Source organism: Arachis ipaensis, chromosome B02 (assembly GCF_000816755.2).
Source record: "Arachis ipaensis cultivar K30076 chromosome B02, Araip1.1, whole genome shotgun sequence".
Classification (NCBI taxonomy): Eukaryota; Viridiplantae; Streptophyta; class Magnoliopsida; order Fabales; family Fabaceae; genus Arachis; species Arachis ipaensis.
In genome coordinates, this window is record NC_029786.2 from 99,939,175 (window position 1) to 99,958,322 (window position 19,148).

At 36.9% G+C, this 19,148-nt stretch overlaps 1 protein-coding gene across 1 annotated transcript in view; it reads left to right on the top strand.

The window, feature by feature from the left end:
• The window catches only part of LOC110269305, a 10,839-nt gene extending 5,652 nt beyond the window's left edge, over positions 1–5,187 (top strand). The window contains exons 2-3 of the mRNA XM_021117057.1: positions 2,077–2,204; positions 2,310–5,187. Of these exons, the coding sequence (XP_020972716.1) occupies positions 2,077–2,204; positions 2,310–4,010 (1,829 nt within the window). The 3' untranslated portion in view covers positions 4,011–5,187. The remainder of the gene's footprint in view (positions 1–2,076; positions 2,205–2,309) is intronic.

Here is a 19,148-nt window from a genome sequence, read left to right on the forward strand (position 1 = left end):
TATTTATTTATTTTTATTAATTAATTACTGACAAAATTTTAATAAAAATATTAGTCTCTAGACTTTCTCTTAATAATAATCCTTTGATAATATTATATTCTAAAATTAAAACCCAGAATATATGCATTTAAATGTGACATCTTTTAATTTTCTAAACTAACATTAAAGATTGATGTGATCAAGCTAGATTATATTTCTTCATAATTATCTTTTTGATAGGAAAGAGAATAAGGTGTTGACCATTAATATATTACTCTTAAAATTAATAATAGAATGTGTGCGTGATTTTAGAATTATTCCAAAATTATCGTAACTTGACATTAAATTATCTCTTCATACTTACAAACATGTTGCTTGCGTATGACATGGTCTTACTGTACAAACATCCTTAAAGATGCCTTTGTAATACTTCATTGTTACTATAGTCTCTATATATTATCCCTATATATAGCATGATGATTGCACATTACTGTTACAACAAAAATTAAATTATTTATCATATAGTGTAAGTGTGTGACCATCATCCCTCCTTCCCTCTCAATTTAATTCTTATTCTAACTTTTAATTATTGTCTTTAATGTCTTTTCATTTCCTCTTTCCATTGTCAGCTTATAAATCAGAAGAAATTCGAAAAGCAAAAACTTGTGTGTAGATTAATTTGCATTGTAAGGTATGCCATTCTATTACTTAATTACTGTTACTAACTAGCATTGCCAATTTATATCTCTTACATATTCTAAATTTTCATATTTAATTTTCTAGCATTTTCATCTCTTAAATATTCTATGATAAAAGTGTTAGTATTGATTAAATTTTCAAATCTCAATTATGTTTAGTATGTTACTTTCGTTATAATTTTAAGAATTATGTTAACATCCAACATTTCATAACCCAGGGTAATTATCTATTATTGGAATATGATTTGTTGACACTTGACATAAAATGAAAACATTTGGAATTATTAGTAAATTACTTCTACGAGAGCTGCCAGGGGTCAGCAGATTTTACAATTTGTAACTATTAATTAGTTATTATTAGTATTTTTAATAGTATGAGATTATATTTAATGGTGTAAGATTACTCACTTTTTTTACTAATTAAATATTAACCAAATTTTAATAAAAATACTGGTCCTCTAAACTTTCTCTTCTATATTGTACCACAAATCCAAACAATACTTACAGATTAATATTTTCTTTTTATTTTTTTTAAAAGTTATTATTCTTTTCTTTTAAACAATTGAATGGTTGAAATACTACTCTTTTTTTTCCCCTTGATCTCAAGGTGAAAATATTGGCATTCTTCAAACTTATTAATAAAAACCCAATCAACTTTACTATAACTTTTTCTCTACACAAGCTTTAATTAATTTTAATTTTTAATTAATATATAAAAGTTACTTTGTCATAACTTTAAATNNNTTAATAAATTTAACTATATTTGTTTTAGAATTTTCAAATAGATTATATATTAATAAAAAAATAAAAAAAATTCAAAATTCATAACTTGTTACTTTATTTATTACCTCTAGTAGGATGACATTTTTTAAAGAACGTACGTCCGATATTTAGAATACATTAGCATTTGACATTATGATTTATGAAAGAATATTTAATTTTAAGAAACGAAAGATGCTTAACTTATTAAACCGAGCACACAAAATTATATTACGGTAATGTTAGAAAAATAAAAAAATAAATATTAAATAAAATAAATTTTAATTAATTTTGACTAATTTATTTTGGTTCTCAAATATTTTTTATTAGGAGAAGTATAGGATACTAATATATTATCTGCTAACTTATTGTCAATAATAATTAATTATTATATTTTAAATACATGTATAAAAAGACACATCCAAAAAATATATCTATAAAAATATTTTTATTAGACACATCCACAAAGACACTTCTATTAAATACAGTTATAAATAAGAGTTGACAGAAATATGGTTGGTAACATAGTGGGATTGTTTTTATTATATCATACAAACGAAAAAGTATAAAAAATGTTAAATAAAGAACAATTTTAAACTGTATTTGCAATATTATTCAACTTTTTTTTTCCCGCTAAAAGTTTTCCTCTTCAATTACGTCCGTACTGATGCATACAGCAGAGTGATGGAGATCTTTCCGGCGTCCGTACTATTAGTATGGAACAAATGTGAGATACGTGTTTTGGTTTTACTAAGCCTGTTATGGCAAGTTATCCTGATCATATGTGGTCCAATGAGAAAACACAAAAGAGGTGGTATCAAAGGTGTGATCCTAAACTTTGTTGTTTGGGTGACATATTTGACCACAGATTAGTTAGCAACTGTAGCATTGGGGATCCTTGCCACGAACCAAATAGAGGTTGACAAGTCCAATTCTAAAAGAGAGAGCAAAGACCAATTTCTTCAAGCATTATGGGCACCTTTTCTGTTATTGCATCTTGGTGGCCCTGACACAATCACTGCTTATGCCTTGGAAGACAACACCTTATGGTTAAGGCACTTGTTTGGTCTAATTGTCCAAGTTAGTATTGCATTCTACATCTTTCTAAGGTCATGGGGCAACAATGCACTAACATTTGTGGCCATTCCGGTGTTTGTCTTCGGAATCATTAAGTACTCTGAGAGAAATTGGGTTCTAAGGCCTGCTACCACCGACCAATTTAGGAAGTCTTTGCCTTCAAATGTCACGCTACAAATCCCAAATTCAGATCACATCCGTAGGGACCCTGAATTGGAATGTATTCACAAAGGATATTCTTTGTTTCCTCTAGTCAAACGTCTTTATGCAAATCTAGGCACAGACCCTCTAGATTTACCTAAAAGCTTTAATTTGGTAAAAGAATGTGTGCTTGAGATGAAACCAGCAGCCCATGCCTTTAAAGTGGTGCAAGTGCAACTTGGGTTTTTATTTGATGTGCTCTACACAAAGGCCTCTATAATTTATACCAAAAAAGGTCTCTTTCTAAGATTGGTGAGTGCTTTATCCATAACATGTGCAGTGGTTGCATTCATTCTTGTGATTCATGGTGATAATGCCTACTCAAGGGTTGATGTTGATATAACATATGTTTTGTTTATTGGGGCAATCTTTCTTGAGCTTTATGCATTTTTTGCCATTACTTTGTCTGATTGGACAATGTGTTGGCTAACCAAAAGAGAGAGGAGGAGTTGTTTGCTAAACTTAATGTACTCTTCCATTTCTCGCTTTCGATCAATTTTATCAGGCAGTAAAGACAAGTTATACATGAGTCAACTCAGCCTGATGGATCTTTGCTCAAAAGAGACAACCAGATCTTGCATTGAAGACTACTTGTTCAGCAAAATCTTACCCTTGGAATTTAATCTGCTCCGTAATGAGCGAGTGGAAGAGGTGGATACCGATATGAAAGAAGTTATATTTAAAGAACTAATAGAAGCTATTCAATATGGTAAGAATCAAGATGAAAGGAATAGTTTAGCAGAAACTGTGCTTACAGGTCATGTTATAACAGAGATTGTGTACCACTCCACTAGTCCTAGTCCTGGTGAGGAAGGCAAACGCAAACGTGAAACATGCAAGAAGATATCTGATTATCTATTCTATATATTGCTTCAACACCCTTCCATGTTGCCTCCATGGATTGGTGGTATTGAATATATCCAAGACACCATCAATCATGCCCAAGAGTTATGTCATCATGCAAAGTCTCCTGCTCAAGCTGCTCAAATTCTAATGCAATATGTGAATACGAAACATGATGGACTGAAAAATCGCAAGTCACTGTTATATGCATTTTCCAATGAAGATAAGCCAAGTTTTGCAGACTTGGATGAGCTACATGGTTTCTGGTTAAATATCTTGATCTCCGGTTCACATGCTCAACAACTACCAAGTGGAGGGGAATTCCTTACTCATGTTAGTCTTCTCATGACGGATCATTTTCTAAGTGAAATCTTGTCGGGAAATCAAACTTCAGACAGCGATGATGGCTCCGAGGAAAGAGAGGTGCGGATGAGGGATGGGCAAGAGCCATAAACCACAAACCAGCATCTCCACATTCTGCTTTTCAGGCTCTCTAGTTCTGGTTTGCGGTTCTTGTCACACAAAAACATACATAGTTCATTAGTAATGTACATACTACAAATATTATATATCATTCTTTTTGTTATTGTATATCCTCCACCAGTATTATATTTGTTATGCACGTTTTTTTTCGGTTTGTACATCACATTCATTTTTTGAACAACAAAAATTCTAACAATTTCATAATTAACATGACAGGAACAAGATACACATAACATCGTTATGAGTTTTAGAGAAATTTGTATTGCATAACATTCGTTTTTTTTTTATACTTAATCAATATGAGGAGTGTCAGGGCACTGATCCTGAGCTCTTGCTCCATTGAAGAACTTCCACAGCTCAAAGGAATCATATGAAGGTAAGCCTTACCCCATACTGTCCTTTGGTAAATGTTGTCAGAGTTGTTCATATTCCAAAATGCTTATCTGTGTTACAGTATCTATCACTTTAGAAATGTGGTACATTTATAACTCAAAATAGTAGTGTCACGTACTCAATGTTTTCGGATACATTACCAGATTCTTAAAAATGATCGATGATAAAGTATGCAGAGAGTATTATATTTTAAATTAAATTTGTAAACTCTGCATAGCATGCAATAATCATCAGTTGGTATTTCAGTTTCACCGTTGTCGCAATATAAGGTTGTCAATCTCAGCAGCTAATAAAGGACACACATCAACCGAATATTTTGAAGAGTTCAAAGTTTGACATGTTCATGATATTTTGGCTGGTTTTAGTCCACATTTTCTTTGCAATTTCTTTTATTTCTACCTCTTGTTTTTGTTGCACTGCACTATCTCCTACGTAGAACATATTAACGGGGTACTGCTTCTTGTATTTCCAATTTCTACCACTTAAGCTTAGGATTTTGCCTTCCCTTCTTTTATATATGAATCCCTGCTAGGGAGACAATGGAGTATTTGAAAAATGTGTATTTATTTAGCCCAATATGAATTAAAAAATAAACATCCAGAGGAAAATACTACTAATTTCTCAAACACAATACACTCATATTATCCAGAATAACCATTTAGGTACCAGACATAATCAACATCTGATATCCTATTGAATCGAACATCCCTAAACCCCATTGTACACATTATATAGATATTTCATTGGCTCCCTATACTTCCTCTTTATATATATATATTGAAGTACTTAAGTTAGAGGGAAATAATGAGTGGTTTTGATGTGCACAAAATGTTAATGGAATTATGAATGCAATGCTTTTTTGAAAATTTATTGGGGATGCCTAGCATCTATTTTTGGAGAGGTAAGAGTAAAACTAATTTTTGTAATTTTAATTTGTTTAATTGCTGGTCCTAAAATCAATTCTTACTTCTATGATTCATCATGAGAAAAGTGATAATTTGTTAATTTCTATCATATTTATATGAAATATTAATTGATCATACAAATTTCTGGTAAATCAAGAATTCATCTTTCTGTTATTGACCCATTTTTCATGTCTAAACAGATGAGCATGGAATCTAGCAGAGGAAAGTGCTGATTCAAGCTTTCTGCTTTTTATAACAAAGCTCCAGTTTACAAATAAAATTGTTGCCTGTTGAGCTACTTCCGATTTGGCAAACATTTTATTTATGAAAAGTATAGAGTACTAATATACGATCTGTTAATTTATTGTCAACAATAATTTATTATTATATTTTAATTATAATTAGTATTGACATATATAAGGAGACACATTCACAAAAACAGTTCCATTAGACACAGTCATAAAAAAAGATATTTTCTATTACACACATTTATAAAAATACTTCTATTAAATACAATCATAAACAAAAATTAGCAGAAATTAGTAGAATCCTTATTAGTTATGTAGCGGGATTGATTTATTTAATATCTATTAAACTATGAGCGTCAGTAGTGTATCCTTGCACGACTATGTCTATTTGCTTGGTTTGCTTTTTTTTTTTCCCTTTTGGTTTCACTCTATTTGCTTGGATAATGCTTCACGTTTCAGTTGACAAACACTGCTTGTGCTCTGAACACTTATTATTATTAGGGATGCTATACATCCAATTATTTTTTTATCCAAATTCATTTAAGTAGGCTAAATACTAACAAAAATCACTCTCATTAAAAGAGCGTGATTACACGCGCTTCTTCTTCTCACGCTCGTTTACGCATGGAGCGTTTTCTTTGCCTTCTTCTTCGCCTTCCTCCTCCTCCGATCCTTTCTTGTGTTCCTTTGTTTTTTCTTATCGTCATTCTTTTGTTGTTGTTGCTGCTGTATTTTTTTTCCTCATTCTTTTTCTGGTGAAGAAGCGGTAGAAGGTGAGGATAAATATTTTTTAAATTGTACAAAATAAAAATGAACCGAAATTATATTCAAAATGAACCAAAAATTAAATTCAGGATGTAAACTTGTTTCAAAATAAACACGGACTAAATGCACCTTATTTAAATCTAGAATGAACCGAAATTACTTAATGATTACGACACACAAACTTAATTCGAAAATAAACACACAAACAAAATTGACTCATGAACAAAAATACATCCAAATCCATCAAGTGATTTTGTAGCATTATGTGTTTCTTCATCTTTATTTGATTAGATGAACAAGAAAAGAAAAGAAGAACATGATGAGAAATTTTAAGAAATTTTTTCTTCTCGTTTCTTCTTTTTTTGATTTTTCTTCTCTTTTTCTTGGTTTTATTCCTCTCAATAAAGTGAAATAAGAAGAATCATAAAAAAATAATTCACTCAGAAAAAAATCGAAATTATATTCAGAAATGAACTGAAATTATATTCAGAATGAACTGAAAATTAAATTCAGAATGTAAACTCATTTCAAAACAAGCATAGACCAAGTGCACCTTATTTAAATTAAATCCAAGATGAACTGAAATTATTTAATGATTGCAACACACGAACTCAATTTGAAAACAAGCACACAAACAAAAATTGAATCATGAACAAAAAATGAGAAAAGAAGAAAAATGAGGAGGAAGAAGAGGAGGAGGTGGTGGTGGTGGTGACGACGACGGTAACAAAAGTGAAAAATAATAAAAAATGAAGAGAAGAAGAAGAAGACGTAGCATCAGGGGTGAAGAAGAAGAACGTAATCATTAAGTAATTTCAATTCATTTTGGATTTAAATAAGGTGCATTTAGTCTATGCTTGTTTTGAATATAATTTCGGTTCATTCTAAATATAATTTTAGTTTATTATGAATATAATTTTGGCTCATTTCTATTCTGCATAATTCAAAACTCTTTCTTCTTACCTTTTACTGCTTCTTTACCAGGGAGAAAAAGAGGAAAAGAAAAAAAAAATATATATTGAAATAAATAAAATTATTTATTTCAACAAGTGGTATCAGAGCCATTCATAATTTAGTCATTGAAAATATTCAGTTTATTTTTTATTATCATCGAATCAATATATATATGTTGTTCACGTTATGAAATTGTTCTCTCATTACTTTAACAATCTGGTCCGTCTCATATATTAGATATGGAACTACCGCACCTTTTATCACATTAATGTCGTGACTAAACCACGACAATCACCATCCTAATATACTTAACGACATAGATCAAATTTGGATGAGTAATATAGAAATTACATGCCAAGTGATCTCATGCATGTCTATTTCTAGCTGGTCTAACTTTAAAACTTTATTGAGATCAAACACAATATAAATATTGCAAAATGAACATTTCACATAACATGAAATAAACCATCAACTTAATTCTACAGAAAAATGATTCAATATCTGTCATATGACATATAGCATAAAATAAACTCCCACTTAAACCAAGGCATCACAATTATTGACACCCATCCGAGCAGTGTGCTCATGAAAGACTTTAGGGATCAATTCCTTGGTTAATGAGTCTACTAGCATGTACTCTGTTCCTATATGTTCTATGAAAATCTATTTTTCTTGAATTTTCTCCTTGACAACTAAGAACTTGATGTCTATATGCTTCGATTTTGTCAAGTTCTTGTTGTTGTTGCAATATAATACTGCTGACTTGTTGTCACAGAATATCTTTAATAGATTTTCAATATCATCTACTATACAAAACTCAGTGACAAAGTTTCGCAACCATAGGTCATGTTTGGATGCCTCAAAGCAAGCAACATATTCTGCCTTCATTGTTGAGGAAGCTACAAGAGTCTGTTTGTTAGACTTCCATGTAATAGCTCCTCCAGCCAAAATGAAGATACAGCCTGAAGTAGAGCGTCTACTGTCTTGGCATCCCGCAAAATCGGAATCAGAATACCCAATGATCTCCAAATTTTTTTTATCTCCGATAAGTAATGACGAACGGATTTTGGACGGTTTAGAATTTCACTAATGAAATCTCGTTGTAAAGTATATTTTCTAAACCAATCACTAATCCTTTCATACAAAAAGTTGTTTGTCACAAGTACAAACCCCTAAAATTTATAAACCGAAGTATTTAAACCTCGGGTCGTTCTCCCTAGGACTTACAATGAAGTGTCTTGTTATCGGTTATGAGTTATTTTGGGGTTTTGGATAAGAAGCATGAAAAGTAAATGGCAATGAAAATAAACTAACAACTATAAAAGGCTCTTGGCAAGGTATGAAAATTAGAAGTCTTATCCTAGTTATCCTTTTCAATTGTGATGAGACTTGTTCATTGCTACCACTTAGTTAACCCTCACTAATTAAAGGAAAGTCTTTCATTTAGGTTGTAATGGGGTTAGGGTCAAGGTAGGATCATTTATGGTCAAGTGGGCTAGAATTTGAGTCTTTGATTAGCATAGACTTTCCCACCCAACCTAATTAATGACCTATACAAATAAGTTCTAATCTAACTACCCATTTTTCACCTTTTCACATACTCATGCATTTTCTTTTTCATTTCACAACACTTATGCATTGATTTTATTGGACCTTGCCTTGGGGCATTTTGTCCCCTTTTTATTATTTTTTTTTCTTCTTTTTTTTTCTATTTTTTTTTTCTTTTCCATATTATTTTTTCTTTTCTTTTTCTTTTGTTTTTCTCATTTTTTTTTCTTTCTATATACAAGAACATCAATGCATAAGGTCTATACATTTAATCAATACATGAGCATGTACCCAATTCCCAATATTTACAACAAAAATTACAAAACTACCCTTTTATTCTCCCAATGTCCCAAGATTTCCCACACTTAAATGACACACACACACTAGCCTAAGCTAATCAAAGATCCAAATTAAGGACATTTATTGTTTTTCGCTTTAAGGCTTGTAATGTGCTAAATTAAGAACAAGTGGGTTAATCGTAGGCTCAAATTTGGCTAACAATGGAAGATAAAAGGTAGGCTATTTGGGTAAGTGAGCTAAATGAAATGATGGCCTCAATCATATAAATGCACAAACACAAGAATTAAACGGATATATAGAATCAAGCAAATTAAGGATCACAATCATGGAAAGAGAACAATTTCACACAAGAATGGAAAATAAGTGGTTATAAAATGTAACCACATCAATAGGCTCAAGTCTCACAAGCTTGTGTTCTCAATTCAATACATGCTTCACAAGGTATGAATTTCAAGCAAGTTTCAAAAATTCAAAACAAAAATTTTCTTTCAATCAATTGGGTTAATGCCCTATATTTAAACTTTCTTGAAAAACCTCAATGTTTGACTAAGCATTGTTGTGATTGAAAAATTCAAAAAATTTTCTTAGTTTACCCTTTTCTTTTTCACTCAAAACCAATTTCTTATGCAAAAAGGGTGACTAAGTTTCACTTAAAACATGATTTCTAATCACAACCACAAACTAAAAGGAGAATATACAAAAGGAGATATGCAAAAATGTATAAAGAAAAATCAAACTAAAATATGGAATCTATCATCCAAAATATCTAAAAATATCCAAAAGCATCAAAATATCTAAAATCCAAAATAAGCAATAAAAGTATCCAAAGCAAACTAGAAATGCATCAAAATATATACAAAATGTGCAAAATGAGATAACTAGGCCGAAAAAGTTCACCGGTTCCCAGATAACGCTACCGGTGCCCTCCCCACACTTAAAATCAAGCATCGTCCTCGATGCTAAACCGGAGGATCAGTGGGAGGTACAACGATAGGCTCTGGCTCTGACTGTGGCTGTGGGACCGGCTGAGTCTCCTGTGTCTGAGGTGGTGCCTCCATGTGTGCTGGCGCGGTAGTGTCAGGGGCATCCTGCTGAGCTGGTGCCTCCGCGTCCTCCTCCTGATGCTCCTGCTCATCGGAGGCCGGAGAATCGGGAAGCGGAGGTAGCTCAGCGCCTAGAGAGATAAGTGCCTGGTCCATCCGATCCAAACGGCGTCTGACATGGTGTCGCTCTCGCTCTAAGAACCGGAAGAGACGCTGGACCAGGAGATAGGTAGGCTCAGGTGCTGCTGGAGGGTCTGTAGATGGTGGAGGAGCTGCGGCTGTAGAGGATGATGGGCCAGCTACAGGGGCTGGTGGTGAAGGTGTCCCGATGACAGCTCTAGCCCGAGAGCGGCGGCTAGCAGGTGGCTTCTCGTGCACCCAAACACCCCAGGGGATAGTAATCTCCCTGTCATCTGCATCAGCGGGTGGTGGTCGCACATCATCATCTGACCATGGGACATCAGCTAAGGCCGCCATACTCGTGACCAATGTAGGAAATGGAAGTAGGCCACGAATATGCGCCCGCCACATGCACTGTCGGATAAGTCTAGGGAAGGAGACATCCTTCCCCTCCATAACACACCCTATCAGCAAAAGCATCTCCATGGGGACCTCAGAAAAGTGGGTGGTAGGCAGGACGTAGTGGGCGAAGATCATCTGCCAAGTCCTGGCCTCCCTAGTCAAATGAGTGAATAACATCCCCTTTGGCTTGGTGTTGCCCGCATCCATAACCCATGAAGCCTCCGGTATCCCAATCACGCGCCGAAGCGCCTCATAATCAAAAGTCATGGTATGGATGGCTATCTCAGCCTGATGATGGGCACACTGGTCATGTGGAATGTGTCGGCAATGTAGTGCCTCCCCAATGGTGGTCTCGGTGAGCAGAATCTCTCTACCCCCCACCTGAACTGAATCCAAGGTCGGACGGAAGAAGTTGCAGTAGAATTCCTTCACCCAAGATATATTAATGTCACCCAAATCCCGGTCAACAAAGTCAATACCTAACTCAAGGATCCGACCATTAATGCGCCGTCTCACATCATTAGGTAGGAGCAACTTTTTCTCAATATTCAGCTTCGTGGTTCGATATCTAGAGAACCGAAGCTCACAGTAGAGATTGGGGAATTTGCCCGGATTGGTAGAAGGCAACTGCTGATTCTCTTTATCCTCGTCCTGCAATGGGTTCCTAGCATAGTTCTTGTAGATGGAAGGAATGGAGGGGGTAGAGTGTTTTCTCTTTTTGGAGGCGGTGGCTATGGCTTTGCCTTTATCCGACATCCTGAAAAAAAATGGGATAGAAGATATAAAACATGTAGCATGTAACAAAGAAGACATTTTCAGGATACCATTATCAAAGAGCAGTCATGATGTTGCATTGAATATGTAAAAGTGAACAAGTAAGCATAGGTGAATGAACCAAAAACCGTAATCCTCATTAAAGATAACACCTCATATGCAAAAGGCACTAATATCATTATATTCATGAAAGAATTGTTAAAGAGGGTTAAAAGTGAGTGTAAGTAAAATGGTGAAAGAAATTAGTGAGTTAGAAAAGTGGATTAGTGATATGATGATATATAGGCTCAATTGAACGAGAAATTGCGGTTCATGTTCACGATGACTGTGCAAATCCGGGAAGTCAAAAAGGAAACGGAAATTTGCCCAAAACTGAAATGAAGGTCAAAAGGAAACTAATTTCCTTGAAAATCGGGCAGCATTCCGGCTTAAAATTGGACGTTCCCGGATAGCAGAATAGCACAAACAATAAGAAAGCAGCATCAATTAAGCACAGCAGCAGTGGTACAGCATTCAGGCAACAAGAAGTGCATAAAAAGCAGTTCAAAATCAGCATACAACAGTCAAACAGACAAACAGCAAGTAAGCACATACGGAGCACTTATCAGGCCTAGAATCCTCTATCCAGTCCTAGCTACCTAACCGCAATTATTTCTAACTAATCCTAACATTCAACATTTGAATTTAGCTAACTAACATGCAATTCTAGGAGCGAACATAATTGAACAAATAAAAAGGGAAAAATAGAAACAAAGATAGCAGAAATGGAGCAGGAACCTGGGAGCAGAAGGGAACTAAGAATGGAAAGGGAATTCAGGAGCAGGGGCCACAGAATCAGAAATTGCGCCGCCGTCAACGGTGGCGGTGATGGCAGAGGGGCGGCGGAGTTGAAATGGGTGAGTGAGAGAGGGAGAGAGGTTGAGGGTGAGTAGCCGGCGGTGATGATGGCGCGGCGGCGGAGATGGTGGCGCGGTGACGGTGAGAAACTGAGGGGAAGAGGGACGGTGAGAGGGGGGAGAGGGAGAGGAGGGTAGANNNGCCGGGAGGAGGAAGAGAGGAGTGAGAAAGAGAGAGAGAACGGGTGGTGGTGAGAGAGAAGGGGGGAAGAAGGAGGGGAAGGCGAGCAGTGATGGCGGCGGCGGGGGTGACGGAGCGCTCGCCGGAGGTCGGTCGGGAGGGGAGGAAGGTGAAGGATGGGGGAAGAGGAAAATGGAACGTTGGAGGGAGGGGTTGCGCGACTGCGCAGTGTGCTTCGCGAGCTAGGGTTATCCCTATTTTTGAATAGGCGCGCGCGCGCACCTTGCGCGTCCGCGTCCATTGAGAGAATCGTGGATCCTACGCGCGCGCGTACAACGCGCTTAGGCGAGGGTGAGCGAAATAGGGAAGGGCGCGTGCGCGTACCGTGCGCGCACGCGTGCATGGAGTTGGGCTAGGGGCTTAGAGTTGGCCCAACCCAGCCTAACTCTCTGGAGACTGGCCTGGGAGTCGCGCTACTAGATCTGCGCGCACGCGGCAAGTACGCGTCCGTGTGCATTGAGGGGAATGGAGAACCACGCGTGAGCGTACAGTGCACGTTAGCGTGGGGTGGCATATTAGACCGGGGCGCGTGCGCGTACCAGGCGCGCACGCGTACATGAGATTGGGCCTGAGGCATAGAATGGGCTTGAGGCACGCCCAACTCTCTGGTCCATGGCCTAGTTTGGTGGCACCGCGCAAGGACGCGCACGCGGCATATGCGCGTCCGCGTACGTCGACGAATTTGTGAAATGGCGCGATGCGTGCGCTCGCGCAGATGGGGTTGGGCCTGGGGCCGAGAGCTAGCCCAGAAATGGCTTAACTCTCTGGGGTTTGGCCCAAGCATTTGCAGCAGCAAATCGGCGCGGACGCAGCAGGTGCGCGTCCGCGCGAACTTCCAGGATCTAATAGTCGGCACGCCCGCACGTAGTGCGCGTCTGCGCCCCTCCTTGTTTTTTTTTTTTTTTTTTCGACATGTAGAATTCTCAAAGAAGCTTCCAAACAACTTCCTAGACCCATGCAATTTGGTTCTACACCAACCATTGTTCTTGAATGTGGAGCTTACAACCATCATGAGCTTAGAATGATGTTTCCAACCACTGCACAACTCTCTTATACTTTTAACTCCACAAAGAGCTCTAAGTTGACCATCATTTTCAATTAAACCATATTCAAGTGAGAAATTAAAGCTAAGGGATAGGAGTTTTACCCACTTGAATGTTGTATTGAATGGTGACTTGGGAAGAGGGGCTTCCCCACACTTAGACAATGCAAGGTCTACTTCCTTGTGCTCTTCTTTGTGTATTTCCACCTCTTGACAAATTTCTTCAATTTCAACCTTTTCCCTTTTACTTGGCTTGGTGTTATCTTCAAGAACTTCATCTTGTTTAATGGGAGGCGATTCAATTTTGGATAGAAATTCATTGATGAATGAGGTCATCTCTTGATCAACCTCTTCATATTCTTCAATTTCAATATACACCATGCCAACGTTTTCCTCTTGGTAGCTCTCTTTCTCATTGCTCACCAAAGGTATGGGAGGTTGTGCACACTCTTTTATACTTTCAACTCCATGTCCAATGGGATAGGGTTCCATTGTAGAGAGAAATTCATCCATGATTGAATCCATCTCTTGATAAGCCTCTTCCAAGTCTCCAACGATGATATGCCTTGGAGGTTGCGCACCTTCTTCAACTTCAATATCAAGCTCCTTGGAAGAGTGCTCCATGATGCTACATTCCCTTGGACTTTCAACATCTCCTAAATCTTCAACCACTTCTTCCTTTTCTTCAATGATTATAGCTTCCTCTAGTTGCTCCAATACAAAATTTGACTCCTCTTTCTCCACCGAGTTTTCCAATTTCACCTTCATACTTTGCTCTTCTTTTGACTTTTCACATGTGGTCACGGAAGTACCTTGAGTATTCAAGCATTGGTGGGCTAAAGTGTGCATCACCTTGGTCAAATTGGTCACAAACTCAAGTGTATCCCGCTTCATGGCTTCTTGTCCTTGGAGTAACAAAGTGAGAGGATCGTCTATTGGGACTTGGGGTGAATAGGAAGGTTCATTATTTTGGAGGGAGGGTTCATGGTAGGAAGGTGGTTCTTCTTGGTAAAGGTATGGAGATGATGAGTATTGAGGTGGTTCTTGGGGGTAATCCTGATATGGTTGTGGTGATTCTAGAGGTTCTTGCTCATAATGGCCATAAAAATATGGTATGGATGATTGGTTATATGATGGATATGGATCATAGGGTGGTGCTTGGTGATGAAAGGCTAAGCATGTAATTCTTTGTTCTCTTCAGATAACACATTACGCGTTTAACAGCTATCCAATGATCCATGCCCGAATTACTCAAGTATCTACCTAATACTCCCACTATAAATGATATATCGGGACGTGTGCATACTTGAGCATACATTAGGCTCCCTAGTGCTGATGCATAAGGTTTATCATGCATTGTTGTCCTCTCAAGATCATTTTTAGGGCATTGCTTGAGACTGAACTTGTCTCCTTTAGCTACAGGTGTGTCCATCGGTCTACAACTTTTCATGCCATATCTACTTAAAATCTTTTCGATATAGTTCTTTTGTGATAATCCAAGAATACCTTGAGAACGATCTCTTAGTATCTCGATTCCTAATACAAAAGAAGCATCACCAAGATCTTTCATTTCGAATTTGTTTGATAGAAATTTCTTAGTTTCATGCAACAAGCCTATATCGTTACTGGCAAGTAGAATGTCATCAACATATAAGACCAAAAAGATGTATTTACTCCCACTGAACTTGCGGTATACACACTCATCTATGATATTCACCTCAAAACCGTATGAGGTAATGACTTGATAAAACTTGTGATACCATTGACGGGAAGCTTGTTTGAGACCATAGATAGATTTCTTTAAATTACAAACTATAGATTTTGAATCACCTGATACAAAATTTTCTGGTTGTATCATTGATGCGTGAGCATCTTCTCTATCTTTTCCTTGTAAATTTGTACTTGAATTGCTAAGTTAAATAAAAATTTAATACATTTTAGCCACTATGAATGCTACTTTGAGTCGTGTGCAATTCTGTTATTTCAGGTAGCATTTTGGACAAATTTCGCGGAGTTTAAGTCAAGGTCAGAGGATGGAGAGAGTGAAGAATGTAAGCTGCCTCCCCCACGCTGAACTTGAATTATTCAAGTTCAGCGCCAGCCCAAAAGCACTCCCAGGAATGTGTGCATCTATCCACGTTGAACTTGAGAATTCCCAAGTTCAGCGTGGGTCCAAAGCTTCAAAGGACGCGTACTAACCTTGTCCACGCTGAACTTAAGAATTTCCAAGTTCAGCGTGGATCCAAAGTTCCAAAGGAAGCACTACACCTCATCCACGCTGAACTTGAGGATTTCCAAGTTCAGCGTGGACCTGAATGAATCCAATGATCCCTCGTACAAGGCTGCGCAGAAAGTTTAATGAATTTTGATTTAAGTTTATTTTATTTATAAATAGGAAAAGATATTATTTAGTTTTAAAAAATATATTTTATATTAATTAGAATTAGATATAAAAGGGAAAAGAATCAGCCCTTCGGGCTCTTCTCTCTCTTCGACCTCATTCGGCACTTTACAGTTTTTTAGAATCCTAGTTTTTCTCTCTGAACCATGAGCAACTAAACCTCCACTGTTAAGGTTAGGAGCTCTGTCTATTGTATGGATTGATACTATTTTTTTATATTTTAATTCATGTATTGATTTATATTTCAAGAATTGTTTTCGTTCTTTATCTTATGAATTTGGGTGGAACGGAAGTATGACCCTTGTTCTAATTGAGTTCTTGTATAACTTAGAAAAGCTCTTTACTGGAACAACAGCTTGAAAACAATTTTTCCTAAACTTCTAATTATCTGGACTTAACGGGATACGTGACATATAATCCTTTTATATTTGGGTAATTAGAGTTTCTGTGGCACATAAACTAGAATTGAACTTCATCCTCTAATTGGAATTAAGTGACCAATGAATTGGCGGTTGATGAAAGTTAGAGTAGACTAAGAAGGTCTAAGGAATTAGGGCTTAGTCATATATAGTTTGCCATGAATTGAATCTTGCATGATTAAAATAGTTAGTAAGAAAAGTCAATCCGAAAAATAGATATCTCTGAAGCCTTAACTGTTTTTTCCATATATATTTCACCTCAATTTATTGCTTGTTTTTTGATTCTCTGAATTACTGTTTAATGCAATTGAGACCCAAACACTATTTTCTGTTTGTCTAACTATGTAAATTAATCAACCATTGTTGCTTAGTCCATCAATCCTCGCGGGATCGATCCTCATTCACCTGAGGTACTACTTGGTACGACCCGGTGCACTTGCCGGTTAGTTTGTAGTTATAAATTCCGCACCAACCATATACATCGTTTTATCAATGTCACCATTGAGAAACGCTGTCTTTACATCCATCTGATGTAGTTCCAAGTCAAAATGAGCTACTAGTGCCATTATGGTTCTAAAAGAGTCTTTCGATGATACCGGAGAGAAAGCCTCTTTATAGTCTATGCCTTCCTTTTGAATAAAGCCTTTAGCGACTAGACGATCTTTATATCTCTCGACATTATCCTTAGAATCCCTTTTGGTTTTAAATATCCATTTACAACCAATTGGTTTCACACCTTCAGGTAATTCTACGAGATCCCAAACGTCATTGTCTTTCATAGACTTCATCTCTTCTTTCATGGCATGGATCCACTTTTCAGAGTTAGGACTTTACATGGCTTGAAGAAAATTGATTGGATCATTTTCTGTCAAACCAATGCCATCCTCATGTTCTTGGAGATAGACTACATATTCATCCGAAATTGCACTTCTCCTTTCTCTTATGGATCTCCTTAATAACACTTCTTGAGGTTGTTAAGCTTGCTGTATGGGTTGGAGTTGAGGAGGATTCTCATTATTTTCCTGTACTGTAGCAGTATCTTGAGTAACAACAATATTCTCATTGTTCTCTTGTACTGTAACTGGATCTACAGTAGGATTCTCATTGTGCTCTTGTACTGTAACTGTATCTTGAATAGTAATAGGCACAAGGACCTGATCATTGTCAGTTACAGAATTCTCATCAAAAGCAATATTTCTGATATTTCCTTCCCCCCCAACCTCAAACATCCTCAAGAAATCTCGCATTTCCCGTCTCAAAAATAGACCTTGATGCAGGATTGTAAAACTTGTACCCCCCGTGAATGCTCAGCATAACCAACAAAATAGCAATTAATTGTCCTTGAGTCCAATTTTCTTTCATGCGGCCTATAAGGTCACACCTCAACTGGACATCCCCAAATATGCAAATGCTTTATACTGGGACTTTTCCCAGTCCAAATTTCACCTGGGATTTTGTTAACTGCTTTTCTTGGTACCCTATTAAGGATGTACACTGCGGTCTTTAAGGCTTCTCCCCAGAGTGATTCAGGAAAGGAAGAATGACTAATCATACTTCTCACTATGTCTTTAAGAGTTCGGTTCCTTCGCTCTGCAATACCATTCATGCTAGGTTTGCCTGGCATGGTGTATTGCGGAACAATACCACACTCCTCTAGGAAAAGAGCAAAAGACCCAGAACGTTGCTCACATGAACCGTCATATCTTTCATAGTATTCACCACCACGATCAGATTTGACAGCTTTAATTTTCTTTCCAAGTTGAAGTTCAACTTCAGCTTTGAAAGACTTGAAAACATCCAAGGCTTGGGACTTTTCATGAATTAAATATAGATACTCGTAACGAGAGTAATCATCTATTAACGTAATAAAGTACCGTTGTCCATTCCAAGAGACAATAGGGAATGTGCCACATATATCGGTATGTATCAGTTCTAAGACATCTTTAGCTCTCTCGGCACCTAATTTCCTTTCGTTTGTCCTTTTCCCCTTTATGCACTCAATGCAGACTTCAAAGTCCGCCAAATTTAGGGGTCCAAGAATTCCATCCGACACGAACCTCTGAATTCTCTGTTTAGAGATGTGACCTAGGCGTTTGTGCCATAATGATGCCAAATTCTCATTTAGTTTTTGTTTTGTACCCGTTTGCAGTATTTCATTATTATAGGAATTTAAGTCAAGCCTATATAGATTATCCACCAAATTACCAGAGCAAATATTATCCGAATTATAGAAGAGACTGACTTTATTGTCTCCGAATGAACAAAAATAACCTGATTTGTCCAAACGAGAAATAGAAACCAAATTACGTCTAAACGACGGTACATAAAATGTCTCTAATAAATCTAAGTAAAATCCACTCGTGGAACATAATCTAAAGGTTCCTATAGCTTCGACTGTAACTATATTGCCGTCTGCCACATAGATGTATCTTTCAGCATCACTTGGCGGTCGGCTCCACAGGCAACCCTACATAGTAACACTTACATGAGTAGTAGCAGCAGAATCTACCCACCAAGTATCAACAGGTGCATAACTTAAACCAGCCTCAGAACAAACGAAAGTAAGACTTATACCCTTCTTTACACTCCAGGCGGCATATTTGGTACAATCCTTCTTCATGTGTCCCACCTTCTTACAGAAGAAACAGGTTGAAACTTGATCCTGTTTCTTAGCCTTTTTCTGCTGAGAAGGCACATCCGCAGTAGTATCACGCTTT